Source organism: Chinchilla lanigera, unplaced genomic scaffold (genome assembly GCF_000276665.1).
Source record: "Chinchilla lanigera isolate Chin_1 unplaced genomic scaffold, ChiLan1.0 scaffold00009, whole genome shotgun sequence".
Taxonomy (NCBI): Eukaryota; Metazoa; Chordata; class Mammalia; order Rodentia; family Chinchillidae; genus Chinchilla; species Chinchilla lanigera.
The window spans coordinates 26,676,020-26,702,764 of NW_004955410.1; the positions used below are offsets into that span (position 1 = coordinate 26,676,020).

General features: G+C 34.1%; 2 protein-coding genes across 8 annotated transcripts in view; one reads left to right on the forward strand and one right to left on the reverse strand.

The window, feature by feature from the left end:
- The window catches only part of Mpp6 (membrane protein, palmitoylated 6 (MAGUK p55 subfamily member 6)), a 104,431-nt gene extending 82,897 nt beyond the window's left edge, over positions 1 to 21,534 (forward strand). For 4 of the 6 annotated variants that reach the window (XM_013510597.1, XM_013510594.1, XM_005377421.2 and 1 more), the window contains 4 exons: positions 751 to 912; positions 10,247 to 10,449; positions 11,441 to 11,569; positions 17,964 to 21,534. In XM_013510597.1, the coding sequence (XP_013366051.1) occupies positions 751 to 912; positions 10,247 to 10,449; positions 11,441 to 11,569; positions 17,964 to 18,140 (671 nt within the window). In that variant the 3' untranslated portion in view covers positions 18,141 to 21,534. The remainder of the gene's footprint in view (positions 1 to 750; positions 913 to 10,246; positions 10,450 to 11,440; positions 11,570 to 17,963) is intronic. The other 2 variants (XM_013510596.1, XM_013510598.1) reach the window with 1 other exon arrangement.
- A 3,423-nt stretch (positions 21,535 to 24,957) lies between these two features.
- The window catches only part of Dfna5 (deafness, autosomal dominant 5), a gene marked incomplete at its 5' end in the record, with an annotated part of 60,707 nt that continues 58,919 nt past the window's right edge, over positions 24,958 to 26,745 (reverse strand). For both annotated transcript variants that reach the window (XM_013510600.1, XM_013510599.1), the window contains 1 exon segment: positions 24,958 to 26,104. In XM_013510600.1, the coding sequence (XP_013366054.1) occupies positions 25,874 to 26,104 (231 nt within the window). In that variant the 3' untranslated portion in view covers positions 24,958 to 25,873.

The following is a 26,745-nucleotide window of genomic DNA, read 5'->3' on the forward strand; positions in this document are numbered from 1 at the left end:
AAACTGTGCAGAGAAAGAATAGTTGAGATAGTAACCTACAGAAGGAGTGTTATGACCTCAGTTAATTATCTGTAGCCATAATGATAGATAATATTTTTAACTCACTTGTTGTATTATTCAATAAAAATGCCCTAAAACTTTTTGCAAAACAGAAAATTTATAATTTTCTCATTGACTGAGATATTTTAGAATTTGTTTTTACTGAATATAATTTGGATCTAATATTTTATTTTGTACATAAATTTTAGAATCTTAATATTTAAATATTAGTATGTTGTCTGTATGAATTTTAAACAGTATTCATTTGTGTCACTGGAAACATTGTATGCCGTTTAAGCAGCTATGCTCAATGTACTCCTGTCCTCCATACCTGATGTGCACTTTCTAGTTGTAAATTATATGAGATGGTCCTCAATCTATTATTTTTACTAGAACAGTTCTTTATACTAATAAATGGATAATAAGGAGTAGTGTATATACTATTTGATAATTAGGATTAAACATGGGAATTTTTCTGGCTTTGTTAGATAAAATTTTAAGGACAAATACATGGGAACAGATGTTTAAATCAAGATACAAAACAATTTACTGGACATTATCAAATTTGTGAAAAACAAATTTGTGCTAAGTGGGCACAATTCAAGTGACTTCTCAAGACAACTAAACTATTGTTGGACAGAATAGCAGAGGGTTTTGATATATATAAAATATAATTGAATATAATGTTTTCCCATTTTCCTTCACAATTAGAATTTGATCGTCATGAAATCCAAATATATGAGGAGGTAGCCAAAATGCCCCCCTTCCAGAGAAAAACGTTAGTATTGATAGGAGCTCAAGGTGTGGGCCGAAGAAGCTTGAAAAACAGATTCATAGTATTGAATCCCACTAGATTTGGAACTACTGTGCCATGTAAGTCTTTCATGTTTTCTTTGCTGTTTATTGGCAGAAAAGAGTATGCTCAAGGGGGAGGTGTATTACTAGTAATTATTGTGTTTCCAAATAAATTTTGATTATGTCCGTGCAAATGAGTTAAGTAGACAGTATCGAAAGAGCCAATAATAATTCTGTAACTGTCATGAAATACTGCCATAGTTCTGTTGCCTCAGCTGCCTAGTGGCATTGTCTCTCCAAACTTTTCAGTCCAGAAGTATTAGTCAAATGCAAATATTTAAGAGTTGTGCAAAAACTGCATGAATTTAATGTTTTATTGTACAATTGGTGTCCATTTGAGTGGTTGGCTTTTTGCCCATTATGGTATAAAGAAAAGGAAAAAATCTAGCAAGTCCTCAGACCCTCTCAGATAGCAGTATCCTTGTGAATTTATGTGGTGTGGCTTATATCTCTCAGTCTTGCAAGACAAATCTGAGTTTTGATACCACCAGAACAACTCATTGTCCACAGCAGACATTGTGCATTAAAGTCACAGAGATTGATATATAAAATAATATAATAAGTACAACTAATAAATGAATCAAACACTCGCTTCGTGATCTTTACTTTTTCCCCTATTTTTGCATACTTACATAGAAAGTTAAAGAATGATGTCAGAATGGAGTTAAAGAATGATGTCAGAATCAAGTCATACTTGATGAGAATGGATTAGATTGAGAGTTGGATGATATCACTGACACTGTAATGACTACTATACATTTCTTCTGTGTTTTGGAAATGTGTGATCCTTTGCTCTTTCCACTGAACAAAGCAGGCAGCAAACTGTTGCCTTTTCTGTGCTTTTACTGCTGACCAACCTCCTTTTAACAAAGTATTCCTTTAGGTATATCAAGTCTCTTCTATGAAATGGCACAATATTTGCATATAACCTATGCATAACTTCCAGTGTACTTTAAATCATCAGTTACTTATAATACCTAAATACAGATACTACATGAACAGTTGTCATACTATATTTTTTAAAAAATGACAAGAAAAAGGCTGTACCTGTGCAATACAAATACAGCTTAGTTCTTAATTTTCTTTTATTTTGGGTTTTTCTTTTTTTTTTCTGAACATCTTACAAGCATGGTTGGTTGAATTTATAAATGTAGAACTAGTGGACACCGACAGCAGACTGTTTTCTTCTGCACTTTTAAAGTTGCATTTCTGTGCAGGATACCTTCGGAGCAGGATACCTTCAGAGCAGTCCAAGCAGGCTATATTTTCGATGTGTGCACATACACACATGAATATAGAAGAGAATTGGTCTTGCTTTGCCAAGCAGAGGGAGTACAAGCCAGCCAAACTTTGATGACAGGTCATCATGGGCCTTCAGAATTCTCCCGGGAGAATAATTTTACTGTGGGGGAAGGATAAGAAGAAAGCAGTGCATTCCCTCTGAACCTGTAACTCATTATTGCAATGACTCCTTTTTGACTGTAAATAAGATAGAAGTGGTTAGATAAATGACTCCAGGACCAGATGGACCACTTTTTTATAAATTCTGAAAGATGCCATTCTAGGACCTCCTTGGAACTGGAACAAAACTCTTGGACTACAGTTACTGTCCCATTCAATGTTTTGTTTATATGCATAAAGAAAGCATTAAAAAATTCTAGTGATAGAATTCATAATTGCAGAACTAAAAATCATGTTGTTCAGATCAAATTTGCATACTTTTTCCCTATTTAACACTAATCTCTTCTTCAGACTTATCATTCATGCCTTTTTGCTCCTTCATCCCTCTGCCTAAAACATCCTGCCTCCCAGATTTTCACATGCTTGAATTTTACCTCTTGTTCAAGTCATATCTTCTCAAAGGTCTTCACTGACCAGAGTAGCCTTAGTTATCTGCTGGTTGTTTACTGTACTTATATTCTTACTTGTTACTTGACTACTCACTTGTCTCTATGTGAAAAGATTATGTCCATGAAAACAGAGAAACTTGTCTGTTTTTTGTACCTCTTTATACACATCACCTAGAATAGGATCTGGAGTTTAACCCTTAAATGATTGATGAAGGAATGAACGAACATCATGAGCTTTGCTCACAAACCATTAAAATATCTCTGTAAACAGTAGTTTTACAATTCAGCAACAACCACCAAAAGCCCAATTCAAAAGTAGACGAAGGGCTTGAATAGATTTTTTAAAATTATTGTACATGTTTGCAGTATATATGATTACATTTCTCATGGGGATTCGTACATGTGCATAACACATCTTAATTCTTTTCTCATCCCTTTCCTCTTTTCTCTCTCCATCTTTTGATCCCCTTTCCATTTGAAAAAGATCTATATCCTTACTTCCTATTATCTATCTCTTATTTTGTCCTTTATGTATTGGCCTTCTCACATAAAAGAAAGTATGCAGTATTTAAAGCTTATGTGTCTGATTTACTTCACTTAACATTATGGTCTGAAGGTACATTAATTTTCAAATACTTCAAGTTTATTCTTTATGGTAGAGTAGTACTTCATTGTGTGTACATGCCATATTTTCTTAGTCTCTTCATCTGTTGATGGGCATATAGGTTGCTTCCAAGATTTAGCTATTATAAGTTGTGCTGCTATAAACATGTGTTTCACTGTAATATGATATCATTATCTCTTTTAAGAAGCTATCTAAAAGGGGAATAGCTGAGTCAAATGGACTCTCCATGCTGATTTCCATAGTGGTTGTACTAGTTCACACTCCCCTCAACAATGAAGAAGGGCTCCTTTTTCCCCCTGCAGTGTGGCCAGTATTTATTATTTGATTTTTTTGAAGATAGTCACTCTTTCTGGATTGAGATGAAATTTCAGTGTTGTTTTAATTCGTATTTCTCTAATGGCCAGCAGTGTTAGGCATTTTTTCATGTATGTGCTGGTTACTTGTACTTCGTCTGAGAAGTGTCTGTTCACTTCAGATGCCTATTTTTGATTGAATCTTTAAATTGGGAGGTTAATTTTTTTAGTTCTTTATATATTCTACATATTAGTCCTTTGATGAGTACCTGGCAAAAATATTTTCCCATTTTGTAGCTTGTGTTCACTCTGTTGGTGGTTTCCTTTGCTGTTCAGAAGCTTTTTAACTTGATTAGTTCCCATTTATTGATTCTTAGTATTATTTCTCATGCAAATGGGGTTCTGTTCAGAAAAGTCTTTGCCTGCACATATGCCTTCAAGCATTTTACCTATTTTGTTCTCCAGGAGATTAAGTGTTTCAGTTTTAATGTTTAGATTTTGATTATAGTTTATTGCATGGTGAGAAATAGTATGGCTGTCTACATTCAATCTTCAGCATGTGGATAGCCAGTTTTCCCAGGATTAAAGAGGCTTTCGTTAAAGAGGCTTTCTTCCAGTGAAAGTATTTTTTATTATTGTTTGTTGGTATTTACTATTATTTATTTATTTACTATTAACTATTATTTATTTACTATTAAGTTTATTGGTACTATTTAGATATATAAAAAGATCACACTTATCATAGGGAATTTGTACTTGTACGTGATATATCTTGATTCCTTTTTTTTTTTTGTTCCCCTCCCCTCCCTTCAATCCCTTTTTCACTCCTTGTTAACAGCTCTGTGCCCCTTTTATTCTTCTTTTCTCAGTTTTTCTTTTCCTTTTTTCCTTTTCCCCTCCCCTCTCCCTAGTTCCCCTTTCCTTTTTTTACAATTTCTTCCTATTTCACAATATCTGTTACACACTTTGGTTCTTATTTATGCTTTCAATTTCTCATCCCACAAAGACAATGCCATATTTACACATTTTTTCAATTTATTTCATTTAAGGGTTTGGTCTCAAGGTCCATCTATTTAACTATAAATGTCTTAAGTTTATTCTTCTTTATGGCTGAGTGGTACTCCATTGTATTAAAAAAAACTCATGTGTTTTATCCATTCATTAGTTGATAAGCATTTGGGTTATTTCCAAAATGTAGCTATTACAAACTTTGCTTCTTTTAGTATGTGCATATATAGATGTGGTTTGATGCTTTTAATTCTTTCAAGAAGATATCAAGAAGAGGAATAGCTAGGTCAGATGAGACCTCTATTTCCGGTTTTTTGAGGAATGTCCACACTGATTTCCACAGTGGTTATACCAGTCTACATTCCCGTTAACAGTAGAGAAGGATTCCTTTTTTCCCATATTCCAGCCATGATTTGTTATTGGTTGGTTTCTTGATAATAGCCATTCTTTCTGGAGTGAGATGGAATCTCAGCTTTGTTTTAATTTGCATCTTTTGAATGACTGGTGATGTTGAACACTTTTTCATATATTTATTTGCCTTTTGTACTTCTTCACTTGAGAAGTATGTATTCATCTCAAATGCCCATTTTTGGATTGGGTCTTTAAATTTGAGGGGTCTGATTTTTTTTCAGTTTTTATATGTTCTAGATATTAGTTCTTTGAGGAACAACTGGCTAAAATTTTTTCCCATTTTGTGGGTTGTCTTTTCACTCTGTCGGGGGTACCTTTTGCTATAATGAGATCCCTGTTGTTTATTCTTCGTAGTATTTCCCAGACAGTCGGGATTTTGTTCATGAAGTCTTTGCCTATACCTATGTCTTCAAGAGTTCTACCTGTTTCATTTTCCAGTATAAAAGATCTCTACACTAAAAACTCACCATACTCTGAAAAAGGAAATTGAAGAAGATATTAGAAAATGGAAAGATAGCCCATGCTCTTTGGTAGGAAGAACCAACATAGTGAAAATGGCCATACTTCCAAAATTGTTATACAGACTTTATGCAATCCCAATCAAAATTCTAATTGCATACCTCACAGAATCAGAGAAAACAGTCCTAAAATTCCTTTGAACCAGAGGAGATCTAAAATATCAAAAACAGTTCTAGGCAACAAAGGCAAGGCAGGAGGCATCAGAATCCCTGACATGGAGTTGTACTACAGAGCTACTGTGATAAAAACAGCATAGTACTGGCAACACCACCAACAACAAAAAGACCTGAGGATCCATGGAACAGATTAGATAAGGAAACAATTCCAAACACACTCAGTCACCTTATCTTTGACAAAGGGGCCAAACACATTCATTGGAAGAAAGATAGCCTCTTTAATAAATGATGCTGGGAAAACTGGTTTTCCACATGCTGAAGAGTAAAACTAGACCCATGTCTATCACCATGCACTAAACTAAAAGCGGATCAAAGATCTAAATGTTAAAATAGCAAAAGTGTGGCTCCTTTGTCAAAGATAAGGTAGCTGAATGTGCCTGGAGTTGCTTCTACATCCTCCTGTTCCGTTGATTTTTTGTTCCAGTGTTCCATTGGTTTTTTTTGTTTTGTGTTAGCAAGACAATGCTGGCTTTACCACTGCAGCTTCAAGTTACAAGTGGTATAACCTGAAGTCCTGGACTGTGATGGCTCCTGCCTTGCCCTTGTTGCCCAGAATTACATTTTGCTATTCTAGGTTTCTTCTGGTTCCATACAAATTTTAGGATTGTTTTCTCAAGTTCTATGAGGAATGCTATTTTTATTAGGATTATGCTAAATCTGTGTATCCAGTTTTGAAAGTATGGCCATTTTGACAATGTTGGTTCTGCCTCTCCAAAAATGAGATATCTTTTCATTTTCTGTTATCTTCTTTGATCTTTTTCAGAGGACTGTAGTTCTCATTGTAGAAGTCTTCCATTTCCTTAGTATTTAATTTTATTTGATGCTATTGTGAAAGGTATTATTCTCCTAATTTCTCTCAGTGAGTTTATTATTCATGTACAGAAATGCTATTCATTTTTTAGTGTTTTCTTTGTATACTGAATTTGATTATTAATTCAAGATGTCTTTTGATGGAGTTTTTGGGGTCTTTTGTAGAGGATTGCATCATCTGCAAATAATGATAATCTAACTTCTTCCTTTTCTGCCCATTTTCATTCTGTTTACTTCTCTTGCCATATTACTCTGGCTAATGTTTCAATAACTATTGAATAGGAGTAGTGATAGCAGATATTCTTGTCATGTTCTTGATTTTAGAGGGAAAGCTTTTAGCTTTTCTCCATTTAATATGTCTTTGGCTATTGATATGTCATAGATGGCTTTTATCAGATTGAGATAAAGATCTTCTGTACCTACTTTCTTCACAGTTTTTAGTCATGAATGGATGTTAGATTTTATCAAATTCCTTTTCTGCATCTATTAAGATGATCGTATGATTTCTGTCCTTGTTTTTGTTTATGTGGTATGCTATATTTGTTGATTTGCATATGTTGAACCATCCCTGCATCCTGCATCATAATGTATGATCTGGATTGTTCTTGATTTTCTAGGACCTTGAGGTACAGAGTTAGGTTAGTTGAGCTCTCTTTGTTTTTCTGATGTGGGCATTAACTGCTATAAAGCCCTCTTAGGACTTTTTTGTTGTGTAGCATAGGTTCTAGTATGTTTTACTGGCATTTGAATAGACATTTCTTCAAAAGATATAAAAATGGCCAATATACACACAAAAAGCTGTTCAGCATCATTATTCATTAGAGAAATGCAAAGGAAAACCATAATGATAAACCACTTTATACCCATTTGGATGGCTACTATATTTTCAAAAATCATAATAATGTTGATGAAGATGGAGAAATACTGGAATTCTTCTATATCACCACTAGAAATGTCCAGGAAATAAAACAACATAGTAATTCCTTAAAAATTTAAACAAAATGGTTAAAATGGTAAATTTTAAAACATTTAATCTTACAGCTTCTTAATATTCCCACATATACATGTGTGCACCTGGCGCTTTGAAAAAAATCACAGTTGCTGTTGTACTTCTGTAAAGTGATGAAATGTGAACATATAATTATGAAATGTAAAAGTATTAGATCAAAGAGTAATATAAATATTTTCATTTCTTGACTTCCTAGTGCCAAATTAATTTCCAGAAAGATGTACCATTTTACCTTTGACAGACAGTTGAGTGGAGGTTCAAATACTTCAACCTGCCTCTTTTTTTTAAGGCTGTTACATTTTAAGACTGTTGCTTATTACATTTTTAAAAATATTCAGTGTTTCACTGGTAGACATTTTAGTTATTATCATACCTTGGCTGATAAATAAAGCTGCAATGAACATGGAAGTGGGTGCAAATCTCTCTGACACACTGTTTCATTTCCTTCCAGTATATACCCAATAGTAGGATTGCTGGATCTTGCCTAATTTTTGATACACAATATTGTACTATACATTGTCAGAAAATACAGATATCACTGCATTAAGCCAGTTTAAAATTTTAATAAATATAAAATGATCCTCAAATAGAAAAACTTCGTTGTTCAGGAAGATAAGCTATTTTATGAATTGTTTGCTTTTTAATATTAATAACAAATTGGTTTTGTTTATTTTTTTTCCTACTAAAATTTAGAGTCTTTTCAGTGCCAAAATTTCCTTCTACAAAATCAGATTTAGTCCCTCAGCGTATAAGCCTAAGGAATCAGTTGTAGTCAATTCTAATCTCCCTGTTCTAGGAATGGAAAGGGGTATTTACATATGTGGAACTGTAGAGATGTGAGTTGTAATAGAGAATGGAGTTGTAATTAAAAATTAATTTTAAATGTTGTAATTAAAAATGACTTGTAAACTAAAAAACATTTTCTCAAGAACTAAAATTCTACCATTGTGTTGGGAGGTGATACCTAGGCAGATATATGTCATGTTTTTTAAAAAATAGCACATTTCATGTATGACTTCAGTGTAGGGCTACACAAAGAAATAGCAGTCTTTTAAAATTATGTTCACAGATACTGTGCCAAGTCTTAGCATGTACTTACTTGGGGAACTTAAAGGTGCCTTAGTAGGTTTATCATACCACCTTTGTTGAATAATTCCAAAAACCTAGATACCATCTTTGTTGGATAATTCCAAAAACCTAGATCACATAATTTTGAGTGGAAAGCCATGATAGCATCTTGAAGATTCTTGAAGTTAGTTATAAGTACTCTCTACAGTGGTCTAGAATGACCACCCTTAAGAATGAGCCAGAAAACAAGGGACAAAAAGGAACCCTGTTGTGCATAATGATCTTATTATAAATTAATCCTTATTTTGAGCTCGAGTCAAAGTACATTTTTTTCTTGAACTTCAGTTTGTTTGAAGTTCAAAATTTTCTTTGTGCCTTATGTTCATTTCTAATAATTTGGATCGACTTAATTTGGATTACCTTCTAATTCTAATTTCATGTACCTGATGATTTAGTCAGGCATTCTACTTGTATAAGTGCTTACTGAAAGTTGATTTTTTTATACGTATCCAGCCAAGCTCAGATGAGTGGCAAGCTTGAAATAGCAAACACAAAACGTAACTTCTCTTCCTTAAAGCCGGTGTTAACAAAGTTGTCAGAGAGTGCACCTTTGCAATAGTTTGAAAGATGGTAATAGCCCAGTTTTAGCACAAAGTATTCAAAGCTCTAAAATATAAAAAAGAATCCTCCTTCACTGAGTTTTGGCTTGGACTCTTCACTCTCATTGAGAGCACATGTCTGGTCAGAGTAGAGGAGCCTAATAGAAGATAATAATAATAGGGTAGGTAGGTAATTTCATTTATCTCCAGTGTAAACTAAAATATACATGTTTGAGAATGTCAGTGGACAGTAAGCCAAAAGAAAGTTCAAGTCTTTAGGTGGGATAAAGGATAGATCATTTGTGAATAGAATTATACAAACTTGATATTTATCAACTAAAAATAAATGAACTTTGCCCATCTTTTGGGCACTTAATTAGGAAATGTTAAAGATGAAAGAAAGGAAATAATAGGTTTCTTAAGGGAAAAAGAGACTGCTGGTCAGATGGCAGAGATATCTGTAACAGGCTTTGTACTTAAGATTTTAAGATAAATTAAAATTTTAAGGCTCTGCCTCTAGCCAGACATATTTTTGAGTTACAAAAGGACTTTTTTTTTTTTTATCAAGAAGACTTCTAAAAGCACACTTTTGAAACAAATTTTAGGTTGGGAATTACCTTCTAGACATTCTTCTAAATCAGGGGTCAGCAAACATTTTCCATTCTTCTGAATCAGGGGTCAGCAAACATTTTCTGTTCACAGGCTGTAGGGTAAACATTTTAGGCTTTGCAAGCCATACAGCCTCTGTCACAGCTACTCTATATTTTAATGGTAAGGAAGCCATGGCCAGTGCATAAAAGGGAAGACCATGGTGTGACAATAAAACTTTTATTCATAAAAACAAGAGATCAGTTTAGTCTCTGGATGTGGTTTTGCCAACTGTTGCACCAGAAAGATTTTAAAATGTAGTTACCCGGTATATTTCAGTCTATTTTTTATGCTCTGCAGTCGCTTTATACAAATTCTTAACCTTATTTTATTTAGTTACTTCACGGAAACCAAGGGAAGATGAAAAAGATGGCCAGGCATATAAATTTGTGTCACGATCAGAGATGGAAGCAGACATTAAGGCTGGAAAGTATTTAGAACATGGAGAGTATGAAGGAAATCTCTATGGAACTAAGATTGACTCTATCCTTGAAGTTGTCCAAACTGGACGGACTTGTATTTTGGACGTCAACCCACAAGTGAGCTGCATGGATTCCAAAGATGTTTTTAAAATTGTATTTCCTGATGAGGTTTTGTTTGTGTGTATATATGGGGAGGGCGTAAGAATGTTTGTTCTGTCAAAGTGGAAAGGTGGCTTTGCCTTTCTTACCTTTAGGTGATAGAGAAACTTATTTAGCTAACTAGCTAAACAGTAGAAACCATGTAATTAAATCTGTGTAAATTTAGTATTTATTTACTTCTTCAAGTAATACATAAATACCTATGTTAGGAAATGCTAAATGAAAAACGTAAATATGGCTACAATCTAAAAGCATAAAAAATTGAACTAGTTCCACCTCCCACCTCACACACACACAGCATTCATTTCATTCTCATTCATCCCTTCCTACCCCTCTATACTCAGCCCAACCTCACTTCTCTTCTCAGTGATAAATATTAATATTTGATATTAGTCATTTCTTGTCATTTTAGTATGCCTTAAATACAAACATGTATAAAACTTAATGGCTTTTCTATTATGTTTTGGTTTTTACGTAAATGAGTTTTATACTGATTCTTTAGCTTTTTATTAAACACTATTTCTTAAAGCTCTTTTCATGTTAGTTACTAAAGAGATATTTTTAGTCTTTGTAATTGCTGCATGGTATTTCATAGTATGGATCTATTCATTTATTTAATCACTCTCCAATTAATCAGCACTGAGGTTATTTCTGCTCTTTCAATATTAACAGACTCTTACACTAAGAGTTTATGTCACTCATAATGATTTAAGGATCACTAAATTTTACACTTCCTTTTGTTCAAGGAGAACAAAAAGTAATGAGACTGAGTTTACAACAAAACAAATGTATCAATGTTTTAGGAAAACACTATAGTAGAAAAGCAGGAGACATGGAGTAAAATAAGTCTTTAATCCATAGAAAGCAGATAGATTTGATTTATACTAAAAGATAGAATAATTCAAGTACCAATGTTAAATAAATTGGTTTGTATTATTATTCTACACAGGCACTGAAGGTATTGAGGACTTCTGAATTCATGCCGTATGTGGTATTTATTGCTGCTCCAGAGCTAGAGACATTACGTGCCATGCACAAGGCTGTAGTGGACGCAGGAATCACTACCAAACTTTTGACGGTGAACATTTCTTTTTAATTTAATAATTGTATTTTTGCTAAATTATTTCCTTTCTTTTGAATATGTATAATCCTATCTAGTCATACTTAGGAAATAAACACAGTATATAAGATATTATAGCATGAAAAATTTATTCAGATATACTTAGTATAGTTGCTTTTACTTTGAGAGTGCTTGTTCACTTTTTTTTAGTGTTTATTGGTAAATATTTGTGACATATAATTATTACATTCATCATGGGGAGTTGGTACATGTATGTAACACGTATTAATCCTTTTTATTTCCCCTTTCCTCCCTCCTTTCACTTTATTGTAAAAAAAAAAAAAAGGATAATTCTGTTTTGTAGAATGAAAAGGACCAGTATTAAAATATAAATATTAACCCAGCCATACCATTTTGTTAATGACAGAATGTTCCCAGTACTGTTAACAAACCTGTTCATCATACAGTAGTACTGGTAGAAGTAGTTGTTCATTTCTGTTACATTTTTTCTCTTTTCCTCCCTCTGTTTTCATATTATGGAAATTTTCAGATCGTATGTTCAGAAGAGGGAAGAAATCAACCTTTGTATTAACACCACCTAGTTGTAGTAATACATGACCAATCTTGTTTCAGTTAGACTTCTCTCCACTTCCTCCCTCACCTTTAATTATTTTCAGACAAATCTTTGGTATCATACCATCCATAAATACTTTAGTATTTATCTCCAAAAGAGTACCTTTGAAAACATGCTCATAGCACTATTTGTGCACAAAAAATTAATAAGCAATATTTTAATATCAGTATGCAGTCTATATTTGAATTTCTCCAACACTTATAATATTTTTATAGATGATTTATTCACATCAGGATCCAAACAAAATCAGTACACTGGGCTAGGGTGTAACTCAATGATAGAGTGTTTGCCTAGAATGCATGAATGAGGCCCTAGAACTGTAAAAAATAAAAAATAGAAAAAAAGAATGAGTTGAAGATGATCATATTAATTTCTTTTCATGTCTTTTCATTCTTTTTTTCAGCTTGAGTTATAATTGACATAAGTGTCTAGTTTGATAAGTTTGGGCATATGTATGTGCTCATGAAACCACGCCAACCAAAGTAATGAATGTGTCCATGTGTCCATCATGTCCACATTTTCCCCTGTGCTTCTTGTAGCAACCAAACCACCCCTCTTCCCACTGTATAGCTGATGATATACCTTGAAATCAGATCTTAGTAATCTTCTTAGGTCTTTTTCAGTTGCTCCATGTCTGTATTTAACCTTCTGAATATGTGAAAAAATAGTTACAACTTTTTAATGTCATCATTGTCTGCTAATTCTAACGTTTTGTCGGCTTTTCCCCCCTTTGGTGTTTTGAGACAGAATCTCGCTATGTAGTTCAGGCTGTCCTTAAACTCATATAGCCCAGGGTGGCCTCAAATTCATAGCTCTCCTCCTGCCTCAACTTCCCAAGTGCTGGGATTATAAGGCCTGTGCCACCACACCCAGCTTGGGTCGGTTTTGATTGAGATTTTTCTCATTTGGATCGTGCCGGACATTACAAGTTTTGTTCAAAGATGCAGTTCTTTGGAATAGTTTAATCATTTCAAGTCTTGCTTTTAAAATTTGTTCAGTAAGACCCAAGCAGTTCTCATTCTAGAACCTATTATTCTCCATTGTTGAGGGAAGACCTGTTTGGTACTCTTCCACATGGTACTTTTAGTAATAAGACTTTCTGTTCTGATGTACAATTCCTAGCTCAGTGTAAATATCTCCCGCCCTCTTGAGTGATTTCTTTTTCCAGCTTCCAGGCCATGCCCACAGTAGACCATCTCTTCCCACTAGACTTCACCTCCCAATATCACACCCAGCTATAAACCCATCAGTGGACTAATCCAGTATCATACACCTGTGACCCAGTCACCTCCCAAAAGCATATGACCTCACGAGGCTTTGGGGGAACATCTAGTGTCATGGTTTGTGTCTAGAAATACACCTACAGCCTCATGGGGTTTTAGGTGTTTTTTAGATGTGGCTGAATCTAGTGTGTGTGATAGATTTGTGGCAATGCTGGGATTAAGGGTGGGTGATTGCTGGATCAGCCCACTAATTGGATTGGTACCACCCTAATCCTGGTAGACTGGATACAATATAAGGGACAGAAAGAGGTTTGTCTGTTACTCACTTACTGCTTTTTCTGTTCTCCACTGCCATGAACTGTTGCCCTTTTGCTATGTGTCAGTCTGCCATGGAGCCAGCTGATTATAGAAACCTCTACAAACTGGGAGCTAAATAAAACCTTTCCTCCTGTAACTTGTGGGTATTGTGTTTTGTCTCAGCAGTGAGAAAAACGAATATAGAATTTGTTACCAGGAGTGAGGTCATTGTGACTGTATCTGACCATGTGGTTCAGGAGCCTTCGGGAATGGCTTGAGGGAAGAGTTTGGCAAGGTTTGGAGATGCCTGCTGAAAAGTAGAGATGGAATGCCAGAGATTGTACTGTATGGGAAATTCTGGTCAGAGCTCAGAAGGCTGATGGAAATCCTGCTGATAAAGACCAGCCTCTGAAGGTTTCTGCTGGGAAGGACTGCATTGGTTGTTGGACGTCAAAGTGTGTTATGCCTTGGCAGAAAGTTTGGTTGCATTTTGCTCATGTCCAGACTTTGCCTGAGACTAAGGGTGATGGACTAATTAATCTTGTATAAGTAATTTCAAAGCAGTCTAATGTTGAGGCAGTTGCACAGCTATTACTGTTGGGGGCTTCCAGCCAGTTCTATCTTGAGAATAAAGAGCAAAGATCTCAGCAGAATGATTTAAAACCTTGTGAGTTTGCCCAGAAAGAAAGCTCCAGACCTAGGATATATGCTTTTGTTTGTACGTATAAATGCTAATGCATCATAAAGTCATACTGCATACTATAGTATAAAGCCATACTATTTCCCATTCTCTTTTATATGTCTGATTTTTCTCAGGCTGAGTATCTCATAACCACCAGATACATTAGATTATCATATAATTGCTCATTTGCTTTATGTTGTATAAACACAACAGTCTGAGAAAAATATATTAACACTCCCACCAGTGGGTATGACTAATATGAACAGTCACACACACATACACAATTCTTTTTATCTGTAGACTGTATCCTTCTGTTTCAAAGCCATTTGAATACAGTGGACTCTTGACTTACAAACTCAATTCATTCCCAAAGGCTGGTTGTAACTCAAGTTGTCAGTGGAAGGCTGCGGCTCCTCTACAGAGCCTTTAAAGTTTCTCTCCTGTACACAGGCAGATCTCAGTGTCCTTAGAGAGACATTGGCCCAGGATCTCTCAACTGCAGACAGGAAAGGATGTTGTAATGTTCCTTTCAGAACTTTTTAAGGGTTAAATCTGTGTCTGAGGCCATCTGGAAGCATAAGTGGCCAGCATTTGGGTCATAATTCAAGACTTCGTTTGTAAGTTAAAGCTAAAATTCCATTCACACACCAAATTGTTCATATTTCAGGCCAGTTATAACTTAAGGGTCTACTGTACAGCTTCCTCTCTGCATATTTAGGTCAGTTATTACTCTTACTGATGTTCAAATTACCCTCTCTTTAGCTAATAGTCTATTCAGCTTGGCTTCTCTTGTTTAATACAATCCCAGTAGTCTTTGATGATCCTTTGTAATATAATATTGCTAATAAGAGTATAACAGTCTCTTCCAGATTATTCTTACATATTTCCTGGTCCAGAACTGGAACCAGCCATCCCAACATCCTGTTTTCTTTTAGTGAAAAATGATATTTAGGGATAATCTAAGCACTGAGAGTTTGCATTCAACTCAGCTGGACATTGTTTCTGGGCCTTTCTGTTCAGAGGGAAGATATATTTTTAAGAAAACAGGCATCATTAGTTCAACTTTATTAGTTGTAATTCACTACAACTAATTTATGTTAGTACAGTACTTTGACCATGCATTTGCCTTTTTGCCTGTTATGCAGAATGTCTTGGTTCCTGATAACAGTTATTTTATGTCTATATAAGTATAATGAAGTAACATACATATAATTTCTGAGTAGCAGTATCAATATTAACAATATGATCATTGAAAAGCTTTAAGTTTGTCTTTTAGTTGTTCTAATAGGATATATCCTACTAGATATCAAATTATTTAGTTTTTAAATTGTAGAAATAATTCCTTTGTGTGACTAAGCCATCAACTTGAAACACGTTTGTTTCATTTTGCTTTTGATTTTTATGTATTATTATTTTTTCCATTTGAATTGAACTTTCTATAATTGCATACATTTTCATAGTTACAAAGTAAATCTTTAAAAAAAAAGTCTAGCTTTTCTCTGTCTTTTCCATTCTTTTCCTCCAACCCACGTACATAGCCATTTTTGGTAACCATTTTTACCATTAGGAGGTATGCATGTATATGCTGTACTTCCTCTATTTGATATATATAAAACATAACCTTCTACACAGTAGTTTGCCTATATTTTTCATATATCAGCATGTCCTGCAGATTGCTCTGTAGATCTAGGGATTCTCTATTCCTCTTTCTACCTTCATGGCATTCTCCATTTTTATTATAGGATTTTTTTTAACAAATCAGATTGCTAATAACGCAGTTAAAATCGCTTTATATAAATCTGTGATCCAAGGCATTTTAGTTGTTTCAAACTGACTTTGAAGTCTCAGTGGAAGTATTGGTAAGTATACGGATTCCATGGGCCTAATAGTTGAAACGACTTCTCTCTATATACTTTCCTTTAGTGAAACCACTCACATCCATTGCTACACTGATGATTTATATAGCTAGATAAACTAGAGCCCAGACATGTCAGCTGTTTTACATCTCTACTTTAGATGTCTCACAGACATCTTAAACGTCATAAAAAAGAGAACATTTTGTTGTTCTCAGAAAAATCATGCTGTCCTCACTCCCCACCACCCAGTTCTTCTATAGGCATCTATTTGCTCAAGCTAGAAAACTAAGAGCTAGACTTGATCCATTCCTTTTCTTCTTTTTTACATCAGCTAATCCTGATGATTTTAACACCGGAGTAAATTTCCAGGCCGGTGTCCTTCCTATTTCTTCATCATAGTCTAGGCAGCCCTTCACTGTGACATGGATCACTGCCATCAGTCTTCCTGTATGCACTCACGTCACATTCCTCCTTTAGACCCACAGGTGTCTTTCTCACACTAGGTCCTCTGTAACCTAGCCACAACCTCCATCCTCTGGTCTTCTTTTAATCTCAAGTATACCTGGGCCATTTCCATCCTCTTGATTTTGCACTGCTGTTCTCGCTCCCTAAAGATGTTCTTTCTCCTGCCATATGCATGACAACTGTCTTACTTCCCTTTAGTTTTTAGCTTAACTGTCATTTGCTTGTGTCTTTCCAATTATTCTAAAGTATTTTAAAATCCTTTCTGCTTGGTGTTTCTTATATAACACAACTTGTGGAATTTTTATGTTCATTTGTCTTTTATCTGTCTCCCTCACCGTGGGACAATAGCCCCCTCTCTTAGTCATTGTTATGCCTACCAGTTCTGAAACATAGTATCCACTTTAATAGGAACCCAGTAAAAATTTTTAGAATATATAAAAATATAGTAAAATTTCATATACTTGGAATTTTTGAAAAGCCTTAACCTGATCAGGTACAACCCATTACACAGGTACTCCCTACATCATTCCAAAAGAACTAGAATAACTATAAAATATAAATAGTACTAGCACAGAAATGTAACTAAAGTGCATGGGTGTGTGTTTTGGTGGTAGGTAGGAAGCTTGTATTCTTCAGAACATACTTCTAAGGACTTTCTTACTGATAGATGGCAAATTGACTTTGAGTTTAACAGCCTCTACAGCTTTGGTCCCATGATTTATATAGGTCATAAAATAGAAATGTTTTGATATTGGGGGTGATGGAGGCTGCATGTTATCCCAGCACTCAGGAAGCTGAGGCAGGAGGATCCCAAGTTCAAGTTTAGCCTTGGCAAGTTCCCAACTTAGCAGAGCCTCTCTCACAGTTAAAATTAGCTCAGTATAAAGATTCTGGGTTCAGTCCCCAATACCATTTTTAAAAAAGAATCTTTCAAAAAACATATAGTTGAGCTAAGCACCAGTCACCTGCAATAATTACGGTAATACCTTAGGTTTACCCAAAGATTATTGTCAGTCCTTTAACTAAGAATCTTATTCTAATATTAACAAAACAGAAGATACAAAATGCTCATAAATGCAAACATGAATGTAGATGGAAAGACTAAGGTATGCACAGACAGTAATGTCTTTTGTAACACTGTAGGTTAGACTTTAATGATTAATATCACAATTAAATATCCAAACTACTTGTTTCTTTGAGCTAGTAAATATGTATCACTATTCAAACATTTTTTTCTTTTAAAACTCTTCAACAGGACTCTGACTTGAAGAAAACAGTGGATGAAAGTGCACGGATTCAGAGAGCATACAACCACTATTTTGATTTGATCATCATAAATGACAATCTAGACAAAGCCTTTGAGAAACTACAAACTGCCATAGAGAAACTAAGGATGGAACCACAGTGGGTCCCCATCAGCTGGGTTTACTGACAGTTCAATAAGGTTAACAATTAAAACTTTTCAAAAGCAACTCAATGAATAAATCTTCTACTGGGAAAATACATGCACAGATAGAAGATATCTGCCAAGTCCAGGCATTTTTATTGTGTAGAATGAAATAACAGTACACTATTCTGAATTTTTATATAAAATATGGTTGGGAAGGTATATATAATTTATCTTAATTTTTCTAACTTTTTATGGATAATCTTTCTATTCATATCACATAAAGAAATGCGTTGAAGCATTTTGTATATGTTTTGATTTGGTACCCTTGCCTTTTTCATCAAAAGAATTTTCAAATCATTCACTTTAACATGGTCTCACATTTTCACTGTGATAATGAATACTTGAAATAGTTTTATAAAGCTGTCATTTAGTTCAGTATTTAGTGAAGGGTCAGTTACTCTTATCAGAAGAAAACAGTAGTATTGGCTTTCCTTCTTAATCAGATTTCTTACAGAAGCAGGATTTTAATGTCAGTGCTACGAGTGTATTACTATCTAAACCTGACATCAAAAACCTGTTCAGTGCCACATTTTTTTGTTTCAGAGATTGTATGGCTATCCATTCTAATTTATACAGATAATTATTTTTTCCCTTTGTTTCTGTCTTTAGTGAAAAAAACAAAGAGCAATACCTCGCACTCTCTTTTGAGGATATTCTTTTTGTTTCTTGCAGTAACATGTGGATGCTAATTTGACATGTACACATTAAGGTCAGGCTGGAAGCAAGGTCACGCAGACTGAGAGAGTGCCTTATTCTGTAAAAACCTTACTCGAAGTGACACTTGAAGAAAGCTTTATTTTCACATATGAAAAATTGAACCTAATAATTTAGAGATTTTTTAAGGATATGGTCAGCAAAAGTATCATGCCTCTGCAGATTTCTGTGTTGTTTAAAGATGCCTTTAAGTTTACAGTTGGGAGTTTTTGTGAATGATCAGTGTGCTTTTTGAGTAGTGATGTAATTATTAGGGTATTTGTTCTATTTGTTGTGATGAAAACCAAATCATTTCAACAAAATTTGGAAATGACTGTCACTTGTTTTATGTAGATACACATATGCATTATATAATATGTATATCATCTATATACAGTAATGTTTTGTATATTTTATATTTCTGTTAAGAAATGCATTTTCAGTTTAAGAATGGGGAGTCCTCTTTTAGATGCATTGATGTAATATACAAATTTCCATATTTATCTCAACTAATATCTTCCTTTTAGATTTTTGGATGATGTAAATTCTTCCTGAAACATACTCAGAGGTGCAACTCATCACTAAACTAAGTTGATCATATTGTATATTGCTGCTGCTAGCTTTTCACATTTTAAAGGGTTAAGTGCTTAAATATTGATGATAATCTTTGTCTGGTGCAAGCATCAGACACCTGGCTGCTGAATTTGTTTTTCCCCTCACCAGAGCTATCACATGGAATGCCAGCTTGGAAGTCTGTCAGAGAAGAAAAAAATATATGACAGTAGGAAGTATTACACATTGTTTTAAATCATTTCCACAATGAAAGAAAATTGTTAGATTGTTAAAATTTGAAGTCTATAGATCTTTAAATTTTTTAATTCTAGAATTTCAAAAAGATCCCACATTGATTTTCCTTGTCATAGGATAGCAAATTGTTGGCAAAGTAGATCATACTTTCAATAACTTTGGAAAATTTCATATCACATATATTTACCAAAAATTCTTGGCTTCTAGAGCAATGTGAATTAAAGCATCAATGTGATCCTATGACTTAATGTTTCACCATACTGTAAGTTTTTTAAAATAGCTTTGAGATAATTGTAGCAGCAATTTATCTACAGACTATTTCTACTACCTTGGTACATAGAGGTGATTTTCACGTATGTTTTTAGCCTTATGTAATATAAAAACTCATACTATCTAAAATATAGTCTATATTTAATATTCATGGTTGACTAGTTAATGCAGATTAGATTCCTCACAAAATGAAATGATGCAGTTTAGTTCAGTTCAGTGTAGATGTAAATGTTGAAGAAAATAAATTTAGAAAAGTGCATTGTATATCAAGAATCACTGAACTGGAAATTCAAGTTTCATCTGAGTCTGCAGGAACCGCCAGAGCTCTGCTGAGGCCCAGAGGCCCCACCCAGGATTCTCCTTAGGTAATGTGACAAGAAAGTGTGTACTTCTCTTATGGCAAAAGCCTAAGATAATAGACTTATTTATAATAGCTTTACTGAAAAGAAAATCGTTTCAGTGTTGTTGAGTGATTGGTAATAAATCTACACACACATGCATGTGTTTTTGTGAAACAAAATGGTCTGACGCATTAATGTAAGGGTTCCTTGTGGACAGATGAGTGTTCACATCCAGCATTCAGGGCATGGCTGTACAACTAAGATTATATTTTTCATGTTCAATGTACCAATACCAGTAGAGGAAATGGCCCTATCTGTAACTAGTACAATATATTTGATACCCTACAAATAGAATGTTCATCTTCATTACAACTATGCTTTTATTATGCAGTCTCCCATTTCTGTTTGATATTTAGATAATACTAAATGTCAGATAACAGGACTATTTTGACCAACTCTATACAATTGCTGACCATAGCTTTCTAAAATGTAAGTCATATCAAAAATCCAGTATGACTACAGCGATAGCCTAAACCATAGATTCTAGAATCTAGTAAATTCATTTATAAAAGCCTGTAAGTTTTCTTTAAAATGGCAAGTTACTAAAATAAATTTAGAAAATAACCTAAATTAACAATAAAACTCAACAGTATGACAGATTATGGCCAAATACCGCTTTGACCATGATATCTCAGTGATAATAAAAGATGATCCTTTTAAAATTCATTAAGATGGTACTTATTTTTATGTATAACTAAAGTGTCAGGATCCGATGATTGGAGTTAATTTTCAAGATGGATAGCCATAGAGTTAGATAGTTATTTTGAATTGGCAAACTCTAAAGATAAGTTTTGAAAATTGTTCAAAGTAATAATATCCTTACGTTTTACTTTTATGACTTCTTGAAATAATACTCCATTAAATCACAGGCTAGAGAGCCAATAATTTTGTAGTAATGAATCTTTATACTAAATGTGGAAAAGGCAGTTCTAAAGTTTATGTACATAAATAGTTCATTTTTAAAATGTGGAGTTGCTATATATATGTGTGTATATAAATATATATACAGCTATGCGTATAATCTGTAACATGCTCCCAAATTACATGAATAATAAAATTATTCACCCACATATTATAGCTACTGTTCTGAAATTTTTAATTACTTCCAAGTTTCTAGATTGTTTTAAAAGGCCTTGGTTCTACCTTGAAGCTGATACTAACTTCCTTTGTAAAAAATGAGAAATTAAACTCAAAATTACTGTTCATTATTATAACTTAATTTCCTCAAGAAAAAAAAAACAGTCATGGATGGAAGCCTCTTGGGAATTATTTAGTCAAACCTCTGAATGAATTTGTAACACAGTTCAAGACACTTATAGATTATCACGGATACCTGCCCTCTTATTTCAGAACATTTGCTGTGAAGATTCATGTAATAACCATGTATTGTATTTTGAGTTTTTGGGATATATTATTTTAAATTGGATCGTTGTATATCATGCAAGTGACCACTGACAAACTTTGAAGAACACATTTGACTAATATATCAGTTTTATGTAAGTATATGTGGTGTAGTTGAAGAAGATGACAAGTCTGTCGTTTTAAGGTATTTTTAAAATTGCATTTTTGTTCTACCTTTTTAAGTCAAGTTATATTATTTTTCAAAAAAGCATTTCTTATTTCCTTGTGTTACCTTCTGTGTTCCTGGAATGAATTTTGAAAAATGCACAGAATCAAAAATGAGTACTTAAAAAAGGGAGAGAATGATGGTATCTCATTTCTAAGGTAAGAAGCATGATTTGCACCACTTTAGCAAAACACTCCAATACTGTCATAAAAATAATCTCATGATAAACTTAAAAATAGTGTATTGTTCTTGGCTGCAATCCTAATTCTGAGTTCTGACCATGTGATTTTTGGTAATATTTTTATTTCCCTTTATCTTGACTATTCCACTTGTTAAATACAACTAAGTTAGCATTTGTCTTCACCTTAAATCGTAAGGAGTAATTTGTAACTGTGATGTGATAAATATTTACAAGCTTTATCAATTAAATGTGTTTCCTTATGTTGGGATTGATTATTTTTTAGTTCCTTTAAAGTGTATCTCATTCTGAGATGATCCAGTAGATGGTAAATGCCATCAGGAATCCTACCTCCAGTTTAGAACAGCCCCAAAGATGTAGTTCTGTTCTGTTCTCTCAGTGGTCCCAGGCAGCAGATTCCTTGTAATTTATATCACCTTTCAAGTCCAAACTTAAAATAGCAAATCCTTGGTAGTAACCAGTTCACTGACAAATCAATCAAACTTTAAGCAATCCAGCATACTACATCAGAACAGACTCTGATCTTTGCTCCTAAAGCTGCTCTACTTTATCCATACACCTGAAATTCATCACTGCAGCACTGTGGTTGAACACATAGACATCTATTTCTTTGTAGGAGGGAACATTCACAGATCTAGTTAATAACCTCAAATCCAGATAGTGGTTACTACTGTCTCTTTCTAATTGCTTCTTGGCCAGTGGCTGTTAATGTAGTGGTGTAATAAGTTAGACTTACCTCCACACAGAGGTGGTCAGAAATAACAACTCATTCTTTTTATCATTCCCCCTTTATTCTTCAGCACAAACGAAATGAACACCTCTATAGTCAGGGTAAATTGCTGCTTAGACCTTGGAATTTAACCTATTTTCTACTTTAAAAACAGTCTGTCTTTGAGTCCCATAAAATAGGTATTGTTGCTACTGCAGAAGTCAAAAGGTCTTATTGGTTGACAGTGGGGATACAACCTAGGGCATTTACATTGCGCTATCTCCCCAGCCTTTGATTTTAAAAGTTGGAAGTAGCAGTCTTTATTGCACTTCAGCCAACAGCTTTTTTTTTTTTTTTTAAGAAGTCATACCTAAAATTTGGCTTTCCTAATATAGCAATTTGAGAACTTCACAGAAGCCTAATGAACTAACTTGAAGAGGAGAAAAGCATAGAATTAAAAACTCACCTACTAAGGGCTGGGGGAGGTATAGCTCAGTGGTAGTGTGTGATTTGATTCCCCAGCACCCAAAAACAGACAAAACTTATCAGCTATAAATTTCTAACATTACCATTTAAAATATATGGCTTTCATCATCCTAAATAAGAAAAGTAGGCAGTAGTATCAGTAACACTACTCTGAAAACATAAAGCCTATTTTGGTAAACATATTCCAAACCTCTAGTCCTTAGTCTTTTCAAGAACCAGATCTGATGATAGACCATCTACATCTGGTCTTGTACCCTCTTTTAACACGTTCACAATGGGGCTGTAATTTATATGTCTTACTGCTTGGTGGCTTGAACCATCTGTGGTCCATGTGTGACTGTCCCACCAGGTGGCTTTTTATTAATTTTATTAGTAAAAAGACTAATAAAAGTGATTAGATCCATTTGTACCAACAGTGGTATAAGCCACCCAATGGGACAGTCATGCATTTACCACTGGTGGTTCAAGCTGGCAGGAAAGTGTTAAAAAGAGCTGCAGACTGGCTCCTCTTTCTTCATTAACCCTGATACCTTTCTTTTTGGTAGTGTCCTAGATTCTATCACAGAATAATGACCAATGGGCTTCAGAAACGTGTTCTTTTGAACTTTGCTGTAGCTGATGAGTAACAGATGTGAAAACTTGCTAGAGGAGTATCTTTAATTCCCTCCCTCCAGTTCATTTTGGTATATCTTTCCTCTGGACACAAATGCATGCTTTTTTTTTAACCTATGGTCTTAGAAGTGATTGTATAAAAAGCAAAATGCTTGTTGCAATCTAAAAGTCAAAGCTGAACAAGCTATTTTAACTTTCTGATGAAAAGGTTTAAAAATAAAGTACTAATAAAGTAGTAATTATGTTCCTAGTTTAATTATATTACTAGTTCCTGTATAAAATAGTACTACTATCTTTATAATAATCTTCCTACAATATAATTATTATTTTTAGAAACTATCCCTGTAAGTCTTTTCACATATTTCTATATACTATCCAAAATAGAAATTCTTGAAGTTTTCAATTTGTAAGATTACATAGTCCTGGTAAAATATTTTCATGTACATATAAAGAAATGTTTACTATGGGGAGAAATGTACTGTTTTCATTTATAAGTAAAATAAAAGTTTAGATGTAAAGTTACAGAACATCAGATCAGCTTTAATAACATCTTTTAGATGCTAAAAATCTTTGTTAAAAATCCTAATGTCCTTTAGTTTTTCCCAAATTTTTTGCCCACTTTTATTTTTCAACAAGGAAACCCCAACCATGTATTCCTCTATCTTGAGCTAAGCAATTCAGTGGCTTTCAAAGACAATACCCTCAAAATATTTCAGAGTTAGGAAAGATTGTAATATAGGATTAAGATAACAAGGCCTCTCTGCTTAGCTGGCCAAAAAAGAGCAAAAGCCAGGTAAGTGATAGAAGGAGCTGACCTGCTGTGGCACACATCCTGGCCCTCTGCCTGCAGTAAGAAATTACACATCCTTTTTGAAGTTAGTTTTTTATACTTCAGAAAATCAGACAAAAAGGCTTTGCATATTCTTTTTCTAATTCGTGTATAAGATAATTTTTGTGTACAGTGGCCACTGAACATACAGTTTTATATTCTTTCCCCCCACACACATACATATAATAAGCATTTGTATAAGACTGAGTCATTTTTAAAACAGGTAATGAAAAGATGACATGCTTTATTTCTTCCTTGTTAATGCTTATTGAAAACTGAAAGGACAAAACGGACTAAGCAGGTGATGTTGAGGTAAAACAGTGGCTTCAGGCCCCTGATGGATGGTAGATCCTGTCAGTGGATTTAGAAGCCCTGGGGAGACAGTCCAAGCCATTTATAATAGAAGGCTATTAAAATAATAAAAACCAAAATGTACAACAGTTCAGTATTTCCTTTGATAGAAAATGTAATTTTGGCAAATTAAGTTACTAAAATGCATAAGAAGAACACATTATTCTAGACATAGAATTAATACATTTATCAAAGCATAGCAAGGTTAAATGATACAGTTAGACTTTCTGGGGGGTGTGTTACTACTAGATTTTTAGTATAATTTTGTTTCGCAGAAGAATGCATACAGTCTCTAGTAGCATTTATAATTCATTTTTCAGTCACCAAATAATATACAGCAAGCACATCCAAAATGTAGATTCTGTGAAGAGAAGCTACCTTGCTATGGTGTTCACAAGTTAAAATGAATTTTGGGGTTAAAGTGTCAGGCTCCTCTGTTTTTGTATAGCAAAGTAGAAAATATAAGAAAATGATAGATGGACCCATTATTCTGCAGAAAAAAAGTCTGAGTGTGCAACTGCTTATAATCTCATTCTGGTACTAGACTTTACCTTGGATACCAGGTTTTCACCATTTACCAGCAGGAGAAGGCCTCTGATGAAAAGAAACCATGTAAAGAGTGCCTGATGGCGTTCACAAAGCAGAAAATCACCCCTAGTAAAAGTATTTTGTAATTCATTTCATTGATCAACTTTTAAGATACATCAGACCTAAACCCCAGAACAGTATTTTAATTCTGAGAAACACCCAGCCTTGGCTTGTTACAGGTACTTGTGTTTGACGAGACATTACTAATGTTCTCTGCCTAGAGCACAGAGTCCATTCAGAGTAATATAAAGAATTAGAGGGAAAATATGAGGATCCTTTAGGATGGCAGCTTTCACAGACGAATGCCCTTGCTCGAGGTTAATGTCAGCTGCAACAAACAGGCGCTGTACAATCCCAAACCTTTCTGTATCTTTCAGAGGGGCCAAAGTTGGGTCTTCAAGGTCACATATTCCATCCTCAGATAAAGCACGAAGCTGAAATGACATATTTAAACAGACTTTAAAATACAGAAAGTCCACATAGTTGTACAGTAATACACTTCTAGGTAATTATGAAAAAGAAAAACACCTAACTTTTAAATTCTCCAAGGGAACAGGAAAACTTTCAAGATAAATGAGATGTATTTAATCCAGGGCAGGACCTCAGGACTGATTTTATCCAGTGCACCTATTGTCCTCTCTCTGAACTCTTTTAACTCCAGTAGGTTAGAGAGCTCATAATATACCTTCATCATATTACCAGTATTAGAGTTTATTGAGGGTTTTTTAAAATTGAGACATATTTGTACATCTTTATGGGGTACATTATGAAAATTGAGTACATGTATGCATAACTGGAGTAATAAGCATTTCCATCTCTTCAAATATGTGTCATTTTTATCTGTAGGGAAATTTATACTCTTATAGTCTTTGAAATATGGGTTTTAACCAATAGTTAACCCTGCTGTATTAAAGAACAATCTTTAGTGACGATTATTTCATTCCATTCTTTTACAAGATTGACTTACTAGTTACCACAATATGTCAGAACATATAATATTTGCTTTTCACTTAATGATTCAAGTCCATTCATGTTACTACAATGACAGGACTTAATTCTCTTTATGGTTGAATAA